The 18,649-nt window shown below is 45.7% G+C and overlaps 1 protein-coding gene across 10 annotated transcripts in view; it reads left to right on the forward strand.

Moving 5' to 3' along the window:
- Positions 1–12,032, forward strand: part of TPD52L2 (TPD52 like 2) — a 51,603-nt gene extending 39,571 nt beyond the window's left edge. For 6 of the 10 annotated variants that reach the window (XM_087928825.1, XM_087928828.1, XM_087928827.1 and 3 more), the window contains 4 exons: positions 6,485–6,511; positions 7,568–7,609; positions 8,805–8,853; positions 10,012–12,032. In XM_087928825.1, coding sequence (XP_087784951.1) covers positions 6,485–6,511; positions 7,568–7,609; positions 8,805–8,853; positions 10,012–10,110 — 217 coding nt within the window. In that variant the 3' untranslated portion in view covers positions 10,111–12,032. The remainder of the gene's footprint in view (positions 1–6,484; positions 6,512–7,567; positions 7,610–8,804; positions 8,854–10,011) is intronic. The other 4 variants (XM_087928829.1, XM_087928835.1, XM_087928834.1 and 1 more) reach the window with 1 other exon arrangement.
- The last annotated feature ends 6,617 nt before the right edge of the window (positions 12,033–18,649 follow it).

Here is an 18,649-nt window from a genome sequence, read left to right on the forward strand (position 1 = left end):
CCTACCTAGAAAAAACTACCAAATCCAAAATAAAAGCCTCCCCCATCAGTGAAGAAATCCAGCAAGGAATCATACCCAGAGAAAAATCATCCAGATGCCCCAAGCTTTATGGTCTCCCCAAAATACACAAAGAAGGAACCCCACTCAGACCAATAGTCAGCTCCATAGGCTCACCTCTACAAAACCTGGCCAAATTTCTTGCCAAACAACTACAACCCTATGCAGAATCCATCAACTCACACGTAAGAAACTCATTCCAGTTCATCGAGATCATAAAGAAACAAAACTTACAACCTAGCGACCTACTAGTAAGCTTCGATGTCATATCCCTCTTCACCCAAGTGCCAATAAAAGAAGCCTTGACAGCCATCCAAAACAAATACAACCCCCCCAGCACATCCTAGATCTAACCAACCACTGCCTATCCAATACTTACTTCACCTACAATGGACAAAAATACAAACAAATAGAAGGAGCACCCATGGGATCACCCCTCTCACCTGTCATCGCAAACCTCTACATGAAACACTTTGAAACACAAGCTCTAGAAAAATACGACCACAAACCCAAACTCTGGCTCAGATACGTAGATGACACCTTCATAATCTGGCCACACGGGAAAGAAAAACTGAACAACTTCCTCACATACCTCAACAGCCTACACCCCAAAATACAATTCACCATGGAAACAGAAGCCAACAACCAACTTCCCTTCCTAGATGTCTTGGTATACAAAAGATCCAATGGCTCCCTAGGACACACCATCTACCAGAAGAAAACACATACTAACCGCTATCTACATGCACTCTCACACCACCACCCAGCACAGATCAATTCCGTAGCCAAGACACTCATCTCCAGAACAAAATGCTTAGCCGATGAACAACACCAAAAAACCGAACTACACACTCTCACCAACGTACTTACAGCCAATGGATTCCAAAGAAAGAAGATTACCCACCTAATCCAAAAAGAAACCCCTACCAAAATCCAAGACAGAGAACAAGAAAATGGCAAAGCCCTCCTCCCATATATAAAAGGCACTACAGACAAAATTAGCAAGATCCTCCAAAAACACAACATCAAAACAGCATTCTGCACAAACAGAAAAATATCCACCATCCTAAGAAACCCCAAAGACAAAATCGAATTAGAAAACCAAGGAGTATACGAAATCCCCTGCACTGCCTGCCCTACCACATACATTGGACAAACTAACAGAAGAATAAGTGCACGCATTGAAGAACATAAGAACTCAATCAAAAAAGAAGAAACGACCTCTTCCCTGGTCCAACACCTCAAAGCCACAGGACATGAAATTGATTTTAAAAATACCAGAACTATCGCCAAAACCGAACACTTCAACAGCAGAATAATCAGAGAAGCCATAGAGATAGAAAAACGCCCACACAGCATGAACAAACGAGATGACACCTCCCGCCTTCCAGCCATTTGGAAACCCGCCGTCATGAACAGACGAGTACCTAACATGAAGAAGGACACCGGACCCACACCCATGAGAGCCACACAAGATACCACCACCACACTTCCATGTAGAAAACAGACTCCCACCCATTCAGAAAATGAGAAACGACCATGGACCAGAAGGTGCACTGCAGCTGCATCACTACCCACTTCAAACCCCTCTGAGCCATACATGAAGCAAACCGACACCCACTATGAAGATGCAGCAGGACCACGAACTAGAAGCCAAACAGCCAGATCACAACTCTCCAGCTCAAATCCCCCAGCAACTAAGACTAACCTGAGCACAACCAAGCCCCCACCTGAACAGAACACGCCTCCAACCAATCAGAACACGGCTAACCCCCAACCAATCAGAACACAGCCAAACCCCTACCAATGAGAACACACCCCCACCCAATCAGAACACAGCCAAGCCCCCACCCAATCAAGTCCCACCCCACTGGCAGTTAAAAGGAGGAAGCAGCTGCAATCTCCATTACTCTGAGAAGCACAGAGCCGGAGACAGAAGCCTGAAGATGATGAATGAGACTTCATCGAAACGTTGCCTAGATACTTGAATCTTACGCGGAGAAAACCCAAACAACCAAAGATCCATATATATATATATATATATATATATATATATATATATATATATATATATATATATATATATATATATATATATATATATATATATACACGCACACACATACACACACACATACATACACACACACACACACACACACACACATATATTGGTTTGATTGCATTACTAAACCCACAAAGGCCAAACTGAATTCTGTGCAGCACACAATTATTATGAATTGTGAAACAGAACAGAATTAAAACCCTGATAATAATTAAGCTGTTGGGGAGATGAGGGGCAATTAAAATGCTCTGTGCCACTTTATACGGTGTCCACGAGTTGGTGATCTTGGCTGACTTTTGAGTGGACTCTGTCTACCCTTAATCTTAGCAGAGGAAGGCCTTAGAACTGGGTCTTTCATCCTTGCAAGAATTCTGGGAGTTGAAGTCCACGCCTCTTAAAAGTTGTCATGGTTGAGAAACACCGCTTTAAAACATAAGAACAGACCTTGATTTGACCCCAGTCCCTCCTTCTATACTGTATTGGTTTCTCCTATAGCCAACCAGATCTCAATCGGGTGTTGACAAGCACCAGTTGGAGACCGTCCCCTCTCCTGCCATTCCTCCCCTGTAAATGGTTTTTGAAGACCTGTTAGGCTCCCCAGGAGCTCATGTTGAGTCTCAACCGAAAAGAATATTTGTGTAGCTCAGAATAGAACTGTGAGCGCCTTGGCGCTCTCTGAGCTTGGTTGTTTTCTTGCAGACATTTCACTACCCAACTAGGCAACGTCATCAGTGCTGAAAACTAGTGAGGTTTGTTCCCTGTTTTATATACAGCAGCTTGCTCTGGCACTGTTGGCGGGGTGGGGTTTTCTCCTTAGTGCTTCTTGATGATGGTACTGTTTTCTGTTTGATTGTTTGTCTGGGGTGAATCCCTGCTTATCTGAGCATTGGTTGGTAGAGAGGGTGTGTAAAACTAATAGCAAACCCCACGCTCACTAGCATTGATGATGTTACATCATTGGGTCACGAAATGTCTGTAAAAAAAAAACAAAAACCCACCAACTCAGCACCAAGTCCTCTTCCTCCTCCCCTCCTCTCCGCAAACCCCACTCCCTTCTAGCACTGATAACGTTTCCTAGCTGGGTGATAAAATGTCTGCAAGAAAACCACCAAGCTCAGTGTCAGGTGAGGCTCCATTCAAAACCCAAGAAAGAAAAACTTAAGACTCCATTGTTATAGAGAAAAGGACTTTTACTGAAAAGTGAACTGGTATCATCAGAGGAATAGAAGATCTGAGGCAACAGGCACAAAAATCACATCGAGAAAGCTATCCCGTGTTTTCATGCCCAATAGTTCAATCTGAGGTGGGTATAACGTCATTTGAGGCCTTCTCAGGTGGTGGTTCAGACATCTGGTATGCCAAGACAGTTGGCCTTGTCCTATACAGATAAGAGGCTACATCTGCAGCGTAAGCAAGTAAGCATAGTCAGGAAAACATCCCAATTTCTATATTTCACCAACTTAAGCCTCCAGCACTCTTCCCTCCATGAAGCCCAATAATTCTTCCCTCCCCTGGTTTCTATGGCAGCCGGAAAGACAAGCAGAAGAAGGATACTCGGAGGCTGACATTCAGAGAGCATCAAGACGACCCCACAGCCCTCTTCTTCCTCCCCTCCTCTCCGCAAAACCCACCCCCTACTAGTACTGATAATGTTTCCTAGCTGGGTGATAAAACGCCTGCAAGAAAACCCCCAAGCTCAGAGAGCACCACAGCGTTGAGTCTTCCAAATAGATAATATTTAACCGGCCGTGAGTAACGGTCAAGATTAAAGCTAGGAGAACGAAGAAAACACACCTTTTTTTTTGTCAAAGGAAACACCTTCTCTTCCTCTTAATCTTCGCAGCTTAAGATGCGCGGAGTTGAATTCCCAGATTTTCCCAGCTAGCCTGTGTGATCTTTGATGCCCAGAAAATGCTAGCTAGGGGATTCTGGGAGATGAAGTCCTCATTTACATTACCACGGTGGAGAAAGATAGCCAGCCACGGGATGTTGCTATTGGATCTCTTCGATGGGGGGCAAATTTAGGTTTCTTTTGCAGCCCCAGATCCTCCCACCAAAACGCCTCCAGTTTTTGTGGTGCAGAAAAGACTCCAAATGATTAAATCGGTCCCGTTTTTCGAGTTTATCTTATGTGATCAGAGGCTAAGTGTTGTGGTGATTCCTTTTCTTTGAAGGGCAGAAGTCATCCCTGCTCAGCTTGCCTTTATTGTGTGGTCTTTTTTTAAGGTTTTATGGCCTTCCCCCCCCACCCCCACCCAAACTGTGTGTGCTCCTTTACTTTCCTGGTGTGCCTGCGGTGTGATCCTGAGGTTTGGCTACTTAAAACAGTTCTGGAGGTCACTCCGAATTGGGGAAACCAGGAAAAGCCTGGCAAATCTAAACGGCTTTGGTGCGTAAGTCACCTGGTAGAAACGGCCAAGAGCTCCATATCATTTCCAAACCAGGTTATTCTAGTTCAGTCCAATTTAGATGTGTCGCGTGATTCCCATCTCCCCTTTGTCCAGTGTGGCTCTCCTGGCTGGGGATGGTGGGAGAAACCAGCTGGTCTACATCCAAAACATCCAAGTGCGGCTAAATCGATTGGGTTCGATCCAGTGGGAGTTAGTTGTCGAATGAACTTCCTTTAGATTCAGGCGAGAATCAGGTTGGTCTCGTGGGTTAAGGCAGCAGGCCAGAAACCAGGAGAGTGTGAGTTGTTCTAGTCCTGCTTCGGTATGGAAGCCAAAATGGGTGACTTTGGGCCAGTCGCCAAGCGACTGCGAGTTCTAGTCCCACCTTCGATATCAAAGCCAGCTCTGGGTGACTTTGGGCCAGTCACCAGGAGACGGTGAGTTCTAGTCCTGCCTTAGGCATGAAAGCCGGCTGGGTGACTTTGGGCCCATCGCTCTCATCTCACAGGGTGTTCGTTCTCGTAGGGAGGAGGAAGGAGTACGAAATACCTTCACTGCCTTGAGATGTTTCTGGAAAGAATAATAATAAAGGTGGAAAATAAACAAATGAATGAATAAAATAAATAAAATAAATAACCCCACTGCTAATTGCTCTTCTCATTCCTCCAGTGACGAACAAGAGGGACAGTTAAAAAAACAACAACTATTTTATTAAGTTTGCACTAAAACTACCTGAAATGATGGTGGCCTTCGTTAAAGTTTCCCAGGTTTCTTTGCTAATGTCTCTCTTAGAAAACTGGTTTTCCCAGTTGCTGCTTCCTTGCCACTTGGCCGTATCCTCTAGGTTTCTCGTACCAGAAGATGCCGTCTCACGTTGTTATCTTGAGCAGCGTGTTGGTGATGCCAGGGCGTTCCTTCATTGTACATTCAAGCATAATTTTAGTCTTGGAGGGGAGGAATCTTCTATAATTCACAATTAAACGAGCCCAAAGGTGCTGTTCAAAACACAGCCAGACTTCGCTTCTCATCCAAGGAGCTTCTTGAAGAAGCTTCTTAGATGAGAAGCGAAATGTCTTCAAGCAAAAAGAAAGTCCAGTTGCCTTTTGGAAAAAAAGCACCATGGCCTGGAAATCTCTATAGACCAAAGGCAGACAGCTACAGCTTGACTAGTGGAATTGGCTGCGAATCGAAAAGAAACAACCGTTAGTCTTTGGAAGTTCTCAATCGTCTTATGTTATGGCTGTGCCAAAGCTTTCTTTCAAAGAGCAACTTGAGTTTCTTTGGGTTTTTTTTCCTTGAAAGCATTTTGCTTCTCATCCAGGAAGCTTCCTCAGTTTCTGACTGAATGGTGGAGGAATGGAAGGATTTATATTCCTTGCAGTCCTCTGGTCGTTAGCACTCCTTCTGAGAGTGATTGTTGAGGCCGCTGGGAGTTTTATCTGTGCCCTCGGTCACCTGAATCCAGAACGGAAGAAGCTTCTCGCATGAGAAGCGAAATGTCTTCTAGCAAAACAAGGAAGTCCAGTTGCCTTTTGAAAAAGCCCCCTTGGGACAGCCGTGACCCTGGATGATTGAGAATCTCCACAGACAATTGAACGAGCCATTTCTGATCCACAGCCCGGCGTGAAGACGGCCTACAGGCCACCTAGCAGATGTTGGTGGACCTGTTGGTGTAGTTGGGTGGGCAGCAAACGTTCTCCAGCATCCTTGTCTGAACTCATCAGAGCTGTTTGAGATTTGCCAGGGACGTTCAGAGGGGTCAGTGACTTCATTGACGGAAGCAAACTTTACTTTTCACTTCGTGGCATGGACACTAACTACGACAGATATTCTCCTTCCCCATTTAAATGCCTCTCTTGGTGGGTTGTTTGAGGCCCGAGTATCGGGTATAGAAGAGGTGGGTCTTGCAATTTGCCCCTAACTTTTCTCTCTTTCCTTGTTCTTCATTTCTGCTTCCGTTGGATTCTGCCAGGGCCCATCCGTTCTCCCATTCTTTTAGGTAAGGCTTGGTCATCTGTATGGTTGGGGACTCCGGTTCAGCCAGGTCTTTATTCTGGAATGCAGGTCATCCTCCACTTACGACCACAATTAAGCCGAAAATTTCTGTTGCTCAGCAAGACTGTAGAGCCGTGATGGCGAACCTGTGGCACACAGAGCCATTTGTGCTAGCCTGTGAGCTGCAGGCAAACTTACCTCACTGCTCATGCGCGTGCCTCGCAGAATGATTTTCGGTGGATTTGAGGCCTTTTCGGCCTCCCAAAGGCTTGAGGAAGGCTTCTGCAGGCTTTGCAGGCGAAAACTAGCCCCATTTCATCACTTCCTGTTTTTCCGAAAATACCGACAGTGATGAAACGGGGCTAGTTTTCGGCCTGCAAGCCTGCAGGAGCCTGCAGCAGCCTTCCTCAAGCCTTTGGGAGGCCGAAAAGGCCTCAAACCCACCGAAATTCAGCTGTGAGGTGCAGTGCAGCTAAAGGGGCGGCGGGGAGGTGGGTGGAGGGTGGGTGGGCGCGCATTGACTTCTGGGTGCTGGCACGTGAGTGTGAGCATGCAAGCGTGCGCACAGGAGCCCCAAAAGGTTAGCCACCACTGCTGTAGAGATTTGCCCCCATTTTATGACCTTTCCTTGCCACAGTTGCCAAGGGAATCCCTGCAATGGTTAAATTTAGTAACAGGGTTGTTAAATGAACCCAGCTTTCCTCCCTTGACTTTGCTAGTCAGAAGGCCACAAAAGGGACACAGTCATAAATATGAACCAGGTGCCGAGGAGCTGGATTTTGATCACGTGACCACGGGGAGGCTGCAACAGTCGTAAGTGTGAAGAAACTGCCCTAAGTTGCTTTTTCCCATGCCATTGTAACTTTGAACGGTCACTAAATGAATGGTTGTAAGTGGAAGACTTGCCTATAATTCTCCTGATCCTCTGCTGAGATGGTCCCAGAGGGCGTTGCAACTCACAACTTGCACCCTGCGAGGGTGGCAATGCGCAGGGTGTGTCGCTATCCGTGGTTTAATGCTTCTAATGTTTCCTTCCTTTCCCCTTAATGCCTCCGAGTAGCAGTTACTCCATCCGTCATTCGATAAGTATGCCAGCAATGAGGTAACGTAGCAAATGTTCCATTTGTCTTCCCAAAACCGTGTTGGCGAGGGGCATTTGGGTGGGTACGATTGGTTGGAGGCCATGTAAGTGCTCAGAGCTGCACGGAGCATTAATAATCATTTGTGTAGCCTACACTTCATCTTCCAGAAGGTCCTCAAGGGATCTGCTGAAGAAATATTAATGTATTTATTATACCTGTAGTTCTGTACCTTGGCAAGTTTAAGATATGTGGACTTCAGAATGCCCAGAATTCCCCAGTTGGGGAATTCTGGGAGTTGAAGTCCACAATATTTTACACTTGTCAAACTTGAAAAATACGGTTTTGGCACCTCTTCCTTGTTGATTCCACGTTCAGTTTGGTGAAATAGCAATCATTTAAACACCTAAAGTCATTGAAAATGAGTGGGGCGGCCATATACATTTTCTAAATAAATAATAAATCACAGGAAAGCATGTTTGTCAACAGGATAATAAACTTCTGGAGTCCCAGGTCTTGAGCATTTAGTGGTGACCAAGTTTTTGTTCGTCCTATTGAAACTGGAGGGTTTTGACTCTGTTGTATCTTATAATTTATGATGATGGTATTTTATGATTGTGGTCATGATTTATCACTTGTTGCTTGTATGTACACTAAGAGCTTTTGCACCGGAGACAAATTCCTTGTGTGTCCAACCGCATTTGGCCAATAAAGAATTCTATTGTTTTTCTTTTCTTTTATTTTATTTTCTGTTCTGTTCTGTTCTGTTCTATTCTATTCTATTCTATTCTATTCTATTCTATTCTATTCTATTCTATTCTATTCTATTCTATTCCAGCTTTTGAACTGCTTTCTAGGAAAGTTTGAACCTAAAATTTCTGAACTATCTATAATTTGTTTTTGTTTTTTTAAAATGAGCCTCCCTAGAAGTTTTAAAGACATCATTCTCTTTCTGGAAAAAAAAGGGGTTATGTTTCTCATTCAACTGAGAATTATGGCTTTTAAGAATGCTTTTGTGTAGCTTCCCTTAGTTTTCCAGATCATAATTATCCAGAGTTCAGCAAATTGTGAAGATGATCAGTTGTGAGAAGTGGGTTCTGGAGTGCTCTCCAGATATCTCAGCACGACCCTTGGATGACCTGCCTGAACAAAGAATGCAAACTTGTAGTATTCTCTTCCTTTTTTAAAAAAAAACGTATCTCTTTTTTCTTTTGCAAGAAATTCTGCAACTTTCAAGTCTTTCGAAGACAGAGTTGGAACCATAAAGGTAATTTTCCTTCCATACATCCTCCCTCCCCCTCTTCCTCCTCCTCTTCCTCCTCCTCCAGTTAGCAGTTAAGGCACCAGGCTAGAAAATGGGAGACCGTGAATTGTAATCTCGCTTCAGGCATGAAAGCCAGCTGGGTGACCCTGGGCCAATCACCAGAAGACAGTGAGTTCTAGTCCCACCTTAGCCATGAAATCCAAGTGAGTGACTTTGGGCCAATCACCAGGAGATGGTGAGTTCTAGTCCCACCTCAGGCATGGAAGCCAGCTGGGTGACTTTGGACCAATCACTAAAAGACTTGAAGTTTTAATCCTGCCTTAGTCACGAAACCCAACTGGGTGACTATGAGCCAGTCACTAGGAGATTGGGAGTTCTAGTCCCGCCTTAAGTATGATAACCAGCTAGGTGACTTTGGGCCAAGTCACACTCTCTCAGCCCAACCCACCTCACAGGTGGGTGTTGTGGCAGGGAAACTAGGAGGAAGGAGTATCAGATATTGAGTTGTTTATCAGAAGACTTGCTCGATACCCGTGCTTTGCTACGAAACTATGTGATCAGGCTTAGTTTTGGGGGGAGGAAAATAAGGGGGAAAATTCTACTTCTGCCTACCAACATCCCTCAGTATTCATCTGGCTAGCGTCCTGTCAGTGTGTGAGAGAGTTGGGGGCTGTTTGGAAACTGAAACAGTTTTTGCTTTGTGAGCAAGGAGACAGCAAGGAGCCTGGGCGTGGCTTAGCTCAACTGTTCTGTCCTAAAGCTGCTTGGTGCTGTGAAACTGAAACTCCTCTCCTCTGCTTGTGTTTTGCATTTGGAAGAGATTTCTTTTCAGGTGGGGAGGGGGAGTGGAACTCCTTAGCATCAGAGAGCATTAATAATAATAATATAGGAAATACTAATGCTCTGGTGGTCATTTCGAAAAATCCTTTCTTAGGGAGCCCCTAGAAGCCAAGAAGAACATATGTGCCAAACTTCAAGTTTGTAGGCTTTACAATTCTGGAGATTTTGTGATGATGCATGAGTGGTATTCTGCTCTTATATATATAGATAAAAAGGTCAGATACAGATTTTGAAAAATGCACTCAAATGGGCGGAAAACCCAGGGGAGACGTCGATCCGCTTAACTTTTTTTATTAACACCTCTTTTCTTCTCTCGTTCAGTCCAAAGTTGTGGGTGGCAAAGATAACGATGGCGCCAACCAGCTCCATTCGCCGACGGCCGCTGGTGACAAGCCACCCCAGGACAACGCGCCTTTCTAAGTCCTACTGCCGCGTGGCAGTGCATGGCTGCCAGAGCCCCACCCTTTGCCTCTTCCCAACACGCAAGATGAAAAAAAACAAAAAAAAAGGAAAAAAAAATTAAAAAGAAGAAGAATTGCGGTCCCACTCGGAAGAGAGACACGTCCATACTTCCCTCTTCGCTGCTGGAATCTTCAGGTCCAATAAAGTGAACAGACAGCTTTTTGTACACTTATACCTATTTTACACTAAAGGCTTCCCAGAAGGAGCCCCGTGCTGCGCTTCCTTTTGGAAGGGCCATCAGCGGAGAGGGGGGATTCTGCCGTTTGAGCCTAAAAAGATACCTCCCCTCTTTTTTGGGGCTTCAGAGGGTTGTAGACACTGCCCCCTCCTCGCTCCTCCAGTGGCAAGCGGAAATTCGATTTTTTTTTTAATGCAATATGGAGGAAAGGGTCGTTTTAGGAGGCATTTAGCTGTACACCAAACAGCCCAGCGCTCCATATACCCTTGTATCTTCTTGGTCTATAACCAGCTAGCTCGCTTTCAGTTATTCAAGCTCGTTTCCTTTCTGGGCAGTTAGTGTCCATGGCGGCTTTGGAAACTTTGCCATCTCTCGTTTAGACCGATAAACCATTGAAATCAAGTGGGGGGGGGAGGATTAAAGATATTCCCCCTTCTTCCCCGCCCCCCCTGTCTCTTTTGGGATTCCCAGAAAGGAATCTCTTCTTAGCCCCAGCTGAGGCTTACCACCCGGGCTTCTCTTAAGCTTTAATCAATCTCAGAAAGTTTATTTTTTGCGGGAGGCATTTGCAGGGGTGGGGGTTGGGGTGTGTGTGTGGGACATTTCCACAGCGCATCAGCTTTTTCGCATCGCGATTTAGGGCGTCCCCCCCCCCTTGTCTCTCGGACGCGGGAGCTGAAACATGAGCCTTACGTCACCACCTGCTTTAATCGTTTGTAATCTTTTTATATCTCGGAAGCATGAAGAAGTTCGCGGGTGAGGAAGGGAAGGAAAAGAAAGGACAAACAGGTCGAGGCATCTTACCGTAGAAACTGCATGTGGCTCTTTAAACGTTCATTTCGGCGTGTTGCATACATACTCGCTTGCACGCATGTTCGTTCTCTCTCTCTCTCTCTCTCTCTCTCCCTTCGAATGTATGGAATTTGCTTTTCTGTCCTCTGGATTTGGGTCTCGCCTTAGAAAGTCCCGGAGGCGGCGAGGGAAACCACCGGGATTATCGGGGCACACCCCACAATTCCCTTCTGCCGGGTTTTTTCTTTCTTCCTTCGTTGCTCCTTCCAGGGAACTTTCCGTCCGATGTTTTCGAGATCCTGATGGCGGGAATCTTGTTCACGGCTTCTGCAACCCGTGGTGGTCGTGGGTGGCACTGTGCCTTGGCAGCCCTTGGCGATTCCGCGTGGAAACACTAATACTTTGAGGGAAGGGCGAGAACGCGGCGTTCTCCCGACCTCGTAGCTTGAAGGCAGAGGCGCCCCGAAGCGATCCAGACTTTTCTGTGCCTTAGAGGCTCAGTGGGATGGGAAGCCGTGCGCCCCACAATAGATACCAACAGTGACACTTAGCACCCAGAAAGGAGGATTTGGGGACCCTTCCTCTGTCTCTCCAGTCGCCCGAGAAGCAAGTTTTGAGACTTAAAAAAACGCGGGTGGTGACCTCCTTCCTGCGTCCTTCTGTTGCTGTTGGCCGAATACTTTCCTGGGTCAGAACCTGGCTCGAGAGAGTCAGGAGATGCACAGAGATTAAGATTGGGGGGTTTATTGTAGTTTCTGAAGAGGTTAGGAGGTTAGCCCACCTGCGTTTGGAAAAAGAAAAAAAGGGAGAATTGGTGTGGATGTGACCGGGTGCTGCAGGACGAGGCTTAAGTTGTTTCTCCTGTAATGGGTCTGGAGGAAATTTGTCAATAAAATGTTCCTTTGGAAAAGCAGAGCGCTTGTCTGTCCTGTTTATATTTTGGATCCACAAATCCTGGTTGCAGGGAACGACCCCTGGCTTGAGGTGGATCAGCGTTCCAAGTCCATAACCCCATAGAAATCAGAACTCTGAGGCAGATGGATTCCTAAAAAAAACAGTTTTATTGGAGATATCGTATTGGCACAATGGGTGAAAACCAACTCCGAAAGTTCCTGCAGTTTCCACCTAATTAAAAGTGAAAGTCCCACCACCGTTCCCCAAACGGTCACATGGTCCAATCAAAGTGCTGATCTGTTGCCTGGTTACCTCACTCCTCCCTTCTTCAGCCACCTGTGGAAATGTCCTTGGTTCCCACAGGAAACTCTCTTGCTTTGGCTACAACCGCCCCCCCCCCATCTAACTATGTTCCCCCTCCCAATCCCTTCTTCGCATTGTGGCAACCCCGAAGCCTCCAAAATGGCCCCAGCCAGGTTGGCTTTTAAGAGTTGGCGCGGTGATCTTTTTGGCGCGGCCCGAAAGTCAGATGTTTCCCAATTAAAGGTTCAGAGCAACTTCGAGTCGCCTCAAAACCAGATGGGCAGTGAACGGATCCAACACATAAACATTTGCTGTCAAACCCTTCTCCTTGCTCCATGGTTGCACTGTTCAGGTAGTCCTCGACTTACGACCACAGTTGAACTCAAAATTTTTCCCTTGCTAAGCCAGACAGATCTTAAGCAGGCTTTGTCCCCTTTTACGACCTTTCGTGCCACAGTTGTTTGAGCGAATCACTGCAGTTAAGTTAGTAAAACGCTTGTTGAGTGAATCCGGCCTCCCGTGACTTGACTTGTCGGGAGGTGGCACAAGGGGATTTATCGCGTGACAAAATCATGGGTTCGCTTGACAGTTGCAGCCTTTGTTGAATGACCGGTGGCATCGATTTTACGACTGCTGCAAAAAGCCTGGTCTGTCACACGACTGGCCTCATTTACAACCAATAATGAGCAGGCTCCATGACTGCCGTATGTCGAGGACTACCTGAGAATATCGGTCCTGGGAACCTAAAGACTTAACAAGATGGGGATGTCACGCTGCCCAAGCTTGCAGATTGTACTCACGGTTTCGGCTGTACTCACAGATTGTACTCACGGTTTCGGCTGGTGTGAAGCCACCCAAATAGGGAATGATTCAACAGTCCTCAGATTGTATCGATGCTTAATCTAGTAGTTAGGATACCAGGCTAGAGAGCAGGAGAGCGTGAATTCTAATCCCGCTTTAGCCCTGAAAGGCAGCTGGGTGATTTGGGGCCAATCACTTGGAGGCGGTGAACTCTAATCCCACCTTAGCCATGAAAATCAGTTGGGTGACCTTGGGCCAGTCACTCTCAGCCTAACCCACCTCAACAGTTATTTCTAAAAATAATAAAAGGCAGAATAAAAATAAGTAAATCTACGTTTTTGTTGCTGGGAGGAAACCTAAGACATGGGCCTGTGGCTCACCTTGTTGCCGTACTGAAATGTGTGAATGCATGCTATTAGATACGTTCATAGGAAATGTCCCCGGCCAGATAACTTCCTATGATGCCCTAATGTAGGGGGTCTTCAAACTTGACAGCTTTAAGACTTGTGGACTTCCAACTCCCAGAATTCCTCCCCCAGCCACGTTGGCTCAGGAATTCTGGGAGTTGAAGTCCACAAGTCTACAACTGGCCAAGTTCGAAGACCCTTGCCCTAATGGAAGCACACCCACCGATTATATCCATGCAAAATAATACGTGATTTATTACGCATAACACGTTACAGGATTCATAGCACTTATAGGGTCCTGGGAAGATCGATGGCTTGTGGGTTAAGGTTTGCACGTGTTCACTAGAATCTCAAATCCCAAAGCAAAATCCAACCCCTTCTTTTTTTCCTGTATGTTTGAATATTGTTTGTCACTCGTCAAAGCCACATGGAGGCCCTGAAGTGATGCTAAACCATTGCTTAAGGAGAATGAGACTAGGTTTGCCCTATTCTCCCAACGTCTAACATGGTTAATGAACGAAGCTGTTTTCTACATCATACAAATACACTGATCATACCCAAATGGTCTGAGTTACTACAAAAGGCTTAGTTGGAAAAAAAAAAAAAACCCTAACCAAGATTAACATCAAACAATTTAGCATGTGCGAATGTTAGATACTGTTCAGATAGTCCTTGACTTACAACCATTTGTTTAGCGAACGTTCCAAATTACAACGGTACTGAAAACTCCCGACTTATAACCGGTCCTCCCACTTACGACCCTTACAGCATCCCCACTTTATGGGTGCTTGGCACAACCTGCATGTTGTGGGGGGTGTGGAGGAAAGCTAAATTCACTTAACAACTTGATTTACTGGACAACTTGCAGTGATTTCGCTCAACAACTTTGGCCAAAAAGGTCGTAAAAACCGCCTTGCTTAGCAACAGAAATTCTGGCCCCCATTGTCATAAGTTGAGCACAATTCCTACTGGCCTTACATGAAAGAGGTTGAGCCAGTGGTTTCTTTGCATCATTCATGTCACGCCCGGCTGAGTTTCAGCTTTGCTTTTGGAAAATAACAAAAAAAAAATCCACCTTGCTGTGCTTACAAACACCTGAATGACAAGAAGCAGACACAACTTCACACAATACCCTCTCCGGGCAATCTTACGGCTTGCTGATTATTGTGAGCGCAGCGAGAGGATGATGGTTCAGTGATGCAGAGTCCGAAAACAGTTCAGTGAACAACAGCCCGACGTGTCCTTCTAACCTAGGCAGAGAATACATCTTAATTCTGCAGCAACGTTATGCCATTAGTCTTAGCATTTGGGCTACAAGTTGGAAGCTTTTGCCTGTGGTCCGTGCCTTTTGAAAATGTGCAGTCATTCAATGTGCATTTGATAGGTTTCTTTTGGGTGGGGTGGGGGAGAACATAGGTAGCAGAGAAATAGTCAAAGATCCATCTCATCCCGGGCACCCTGTTTTTGAACTATTACCATCTGGCAGACGGTACAGGATAATAAAAATAAGGGCAAATCGGCTGAAAAAGAGCTTCTATCCCAGGGCAGGAGCTCTGTTGAATTCTACTGTATGGTGTGGTGTCGGGGTTTTCAATTCTATGTGGAGCGTGAACGATGTGTGTTTGTGTTTATTTTCATAGTCATGATGTGCACTGAAGATGGTGTTTGATTTTGTTGTACGAGGTGCAGTGACAATAAACTAAACTAAATACAAAATATGTGTATGATGCCAAGGACTTGGGTGAAGAAATAGCAATAGCACTTTAAACTTACATACCGCTTCACAGTGCTTTTACAGACCTCTCTAAGTGGTTTACAGAGTCAGCCTATTGGCCCCAACAATCTGGGTCCTCATTTTACCCACCTCGGACGGATGAAAGGCTGAGTCGAGTTTGAGCTGGTCAGGATCGAACTCCTGGCAGTGGGCAGAGTTGAATGCGTTCCCAAGCCAGCAGCTCCACCGAAGTATAACATTCTACACCGGGGTCCCCAAACTTGGCAAGTCCACAAGTCTGCATTATTCCATCAATAGTTCCAACGTCAGCAAACGTTCTACCGATGTACATAACATCATTTGTTTGCTCTAGCTTTTCACATTCCTTGCCAAATTTGTAATTACTCATGACATTTTTCTTAAAGCCAACTTATCGTGGTTGCTGATGCATGAATTTTGGGATGTATTGTGCTCAATGCACCATGCTCTCTTACAGCTGCAGCTGTTAAGCATTGTTTTCGGAGATAGCAGTGGATACTATTTCGAATTATGTCAGAACTGGAATTAGGTAATGTTTTAAGATTAATGTACTGTAAGTATGGTGCAAATTTACACTGTGATTTTTATTCTTTTGATAGCAGTGCAGTAAAAACACAGTATAGGTAGTCCCCGACTTACAATCATTCATTTAGTGACCATTCAAAGTCACAACAGCACTAAAAAGTGACTTTTGACCATTTTCCACACATATGACCGTTGCAGCGTTCCCGTGGCCACGTGATCAAAATTTGGATGCTTGGCAACTGGCATGTATTTATGATGGTTACAGTGTCGCGTGATCATCTTTTGTAAGTCAATGTGGAAACCAGATTCACTTAACGACTGTGTTATAACTTAAGAACTGGATTCACTTAACAAATATGGCAAAAAAAAAAAGTCCTTAAAATGGGATAAAACTCAACAACTTTCTGGTTCAGCAACAGAAATGTTGGACTCAATTGTGGTTGTAAGTTGAGGAGTACTTGTACAAATAAAAATATAGGAAGTCCTTGACTTGTGGCAGCAGTTGGACTGGAGTTACTATCGCTAAGGCACACGGTTTTAAAACATGTCCGCATTGCTTTGCAACAGCAATCCGTGGCAGCTGCCGTTAAGTGAATCATACAATTTTTAGGCAACGTAAGTTCCTGCTGGCAAAGCAAAGTCACTGGGGAAGCCAGCAGGAAATTGCAAGTCCCAGTTCAACAACTGCTGCCAGGTGGGAGAAGGGAGTGAGGGGGTGTGCAGTGGGGAGGCATAGGGAGGGGTGGCAAGGGGGACATTAGAGGCATAGCAAGGGTCAGGGTGGGTGTTGTGTTCGCCAGCAGTAGGTGTGGACGGCTGAGGTCTTGGAGAGCAAGGACTCAGATGAGGGGCCTACATGTGATGTAGGGATTGGAATCAGTGGTGGGATTCAATTTTTTTTTTTACTACCAGTTCTGTGGGCGTGGCTTGGTGGGCGTGGCAGGGGAAGGATACCGTAAAATCTCCAGTCAGAGGTGGGATTTGCTGGTTCTCCGAACTACTCAAAATTTCCGCTACTGGTTTTCCAGAACTGGTCAGAACCTGCTGAATACCACCTCTGAGTGATGAAGAGGCCCTCGAGGCACCTGTGCCAAGTATGTGTGCGCACAGGGCTGCTCAAAGGAAAGAGTACCTTCAGCAGCATGGGTGACTCGGGAGTAAGGCTGCAAGGTAATGGCCCCTCCCTGAGAAGATAAAAGCTAGCTGAGAAGCTGCAGTTCTTTGCAGGAAGCAAAGAAGTTTTTGCACTCAAACCATGTGGACGTTCAGAATACCTTGGTTGGTGTTTGGAGACTCTTTGATTTATTGTTTAGGAAATGTATCTGTTGTTCTTGGCAGCCTTGCAAAAAACTTGGCAAGGTTCCTTCTTATTGGTTGGAAGCAGCCTTTTATCTGTGAAGAAACGGGGTTCGTAAATGAAACATTAAAGGTCATGCTGGTACCTTTGTCTTGTGTTTACTCTCTTGGAACCAGGTTTGGGTCAGAACAGCGGGTGAGGGGGTATGCAAGAGGTGTGATGTGGGTTGGCGTGTGTATGTGTGTGCGGATGGTGGAGACTTACTCAGGGACTTGCAACCTTTCCTGCAGGCTTCTCCAGTGATTTTCTGCAACCAGTTGTAAGTATGAACTGTCAGATCATATGTCTTCAAGCTGCCAAGGTGCACGAACACTGGAGTGCTGTGTGAATGTTCTTTCAGCATTCACAGGACTTATCCAGCGAACAAACACTGATGTCAAGAATCTCTGGTTTACACCATCATGACTTACAATCAAAATTGTAGGCTGAATTGTGGTCATAATTATAGGACTAGCTGTAATCAGAAGTTGCTGCTTATGTCAGACTTTAGCAGGTGAAGCAAATCTGACAGTAAATACATGGACAGGGGACCACCAGGAAATTTCTCCTTTGTAGGCTAGACTAGGAAGTGGAAAAAAACTATAGGATGTCCTCGGCCCTAAACTTTGTTCTTTGAGACAGCTTTGATAGTGCAGAAGCTTTTTTCCTCCAAGAGTTGGGTGGGCATTTTGGGGGTTGTAGTCCTAGCCCATCTCAGGGGTAAAGAATGGGGAGGGGGACTAGAGAGGCCATTTGGAAACTTTTCTGTGTCCCAAGACATCAATGCCAGACACTCAAGCAACATGCAATGTCCAGATTTAGCTATCAAATTATTTCTCAGCGAGTAAGGTTAATACAGGTTGTGAAGACCCTGGGCATGGCACAAAGACAATACAGTCAGTTAATCAATAAAAGTCCCTTTATTAGCTCCAACTTTGCCCCCAATGTCCTGGTTACCTTCTAGCTGGAGAAAAACTCTCCCAGGAACAGCCTTTGGCTGCAGAGAATCAAGTCCGAAACGTGGTCAACACAAAACTGTATAAGTCCAATCAAGGCAAGATGAGGTAATTAGTCCAGCAGGGCAAGAGAAGGAATTCTAGATGTGAAAGGCACGGCAATTATTCAACACGGTTGGGAGGACGCCAGGAACACAAATAAGCAAAGTCAACACCAGATAAACTCGTTTGCTCCCAGCAGCTGCCGCACTCAGCATTTAGTTCTTTTAAACTTTTATTCCCAGGTGTGGCTAATGAAGGGAATCAGGGCCCTTTCCTCCCTTGTAAGCCATGCAACCCACGTTGCTCCCTTCTCCGTTCCTCCCTGCCTGCCCTAGGATGAAGAGGGGGTGGGCCTGGGTCTTCTTCTGAACTCCCTCTCCTTTCTTCTACCTCCACCCTGCTCTGCCCAGCCAGATTTTGCCCTTCCCCAGTTTCCTCCACAGCCAAAGGAGCCACACTCCCACTCCTTGTCAGCTGTACGTCCAGTTACGACCACAGAGGAGCCCAACA

The sequence above is a fragment of the Pseudonaja textilis genome, chromosome 3 (genome assembly GCF_049901715.1).
Source record: "Pseudonaja textilis isolate UNSWEBS1 chromosome 3, rPseTex1.2, whole genome shotgun sequence".
Classification (NCBI taxonomy): Eukaryota; Metazoa; Chordata; class Lepidosauria; order Squamata; family Elapidae; genus Pseudonaja; species Pseudonaja textilis.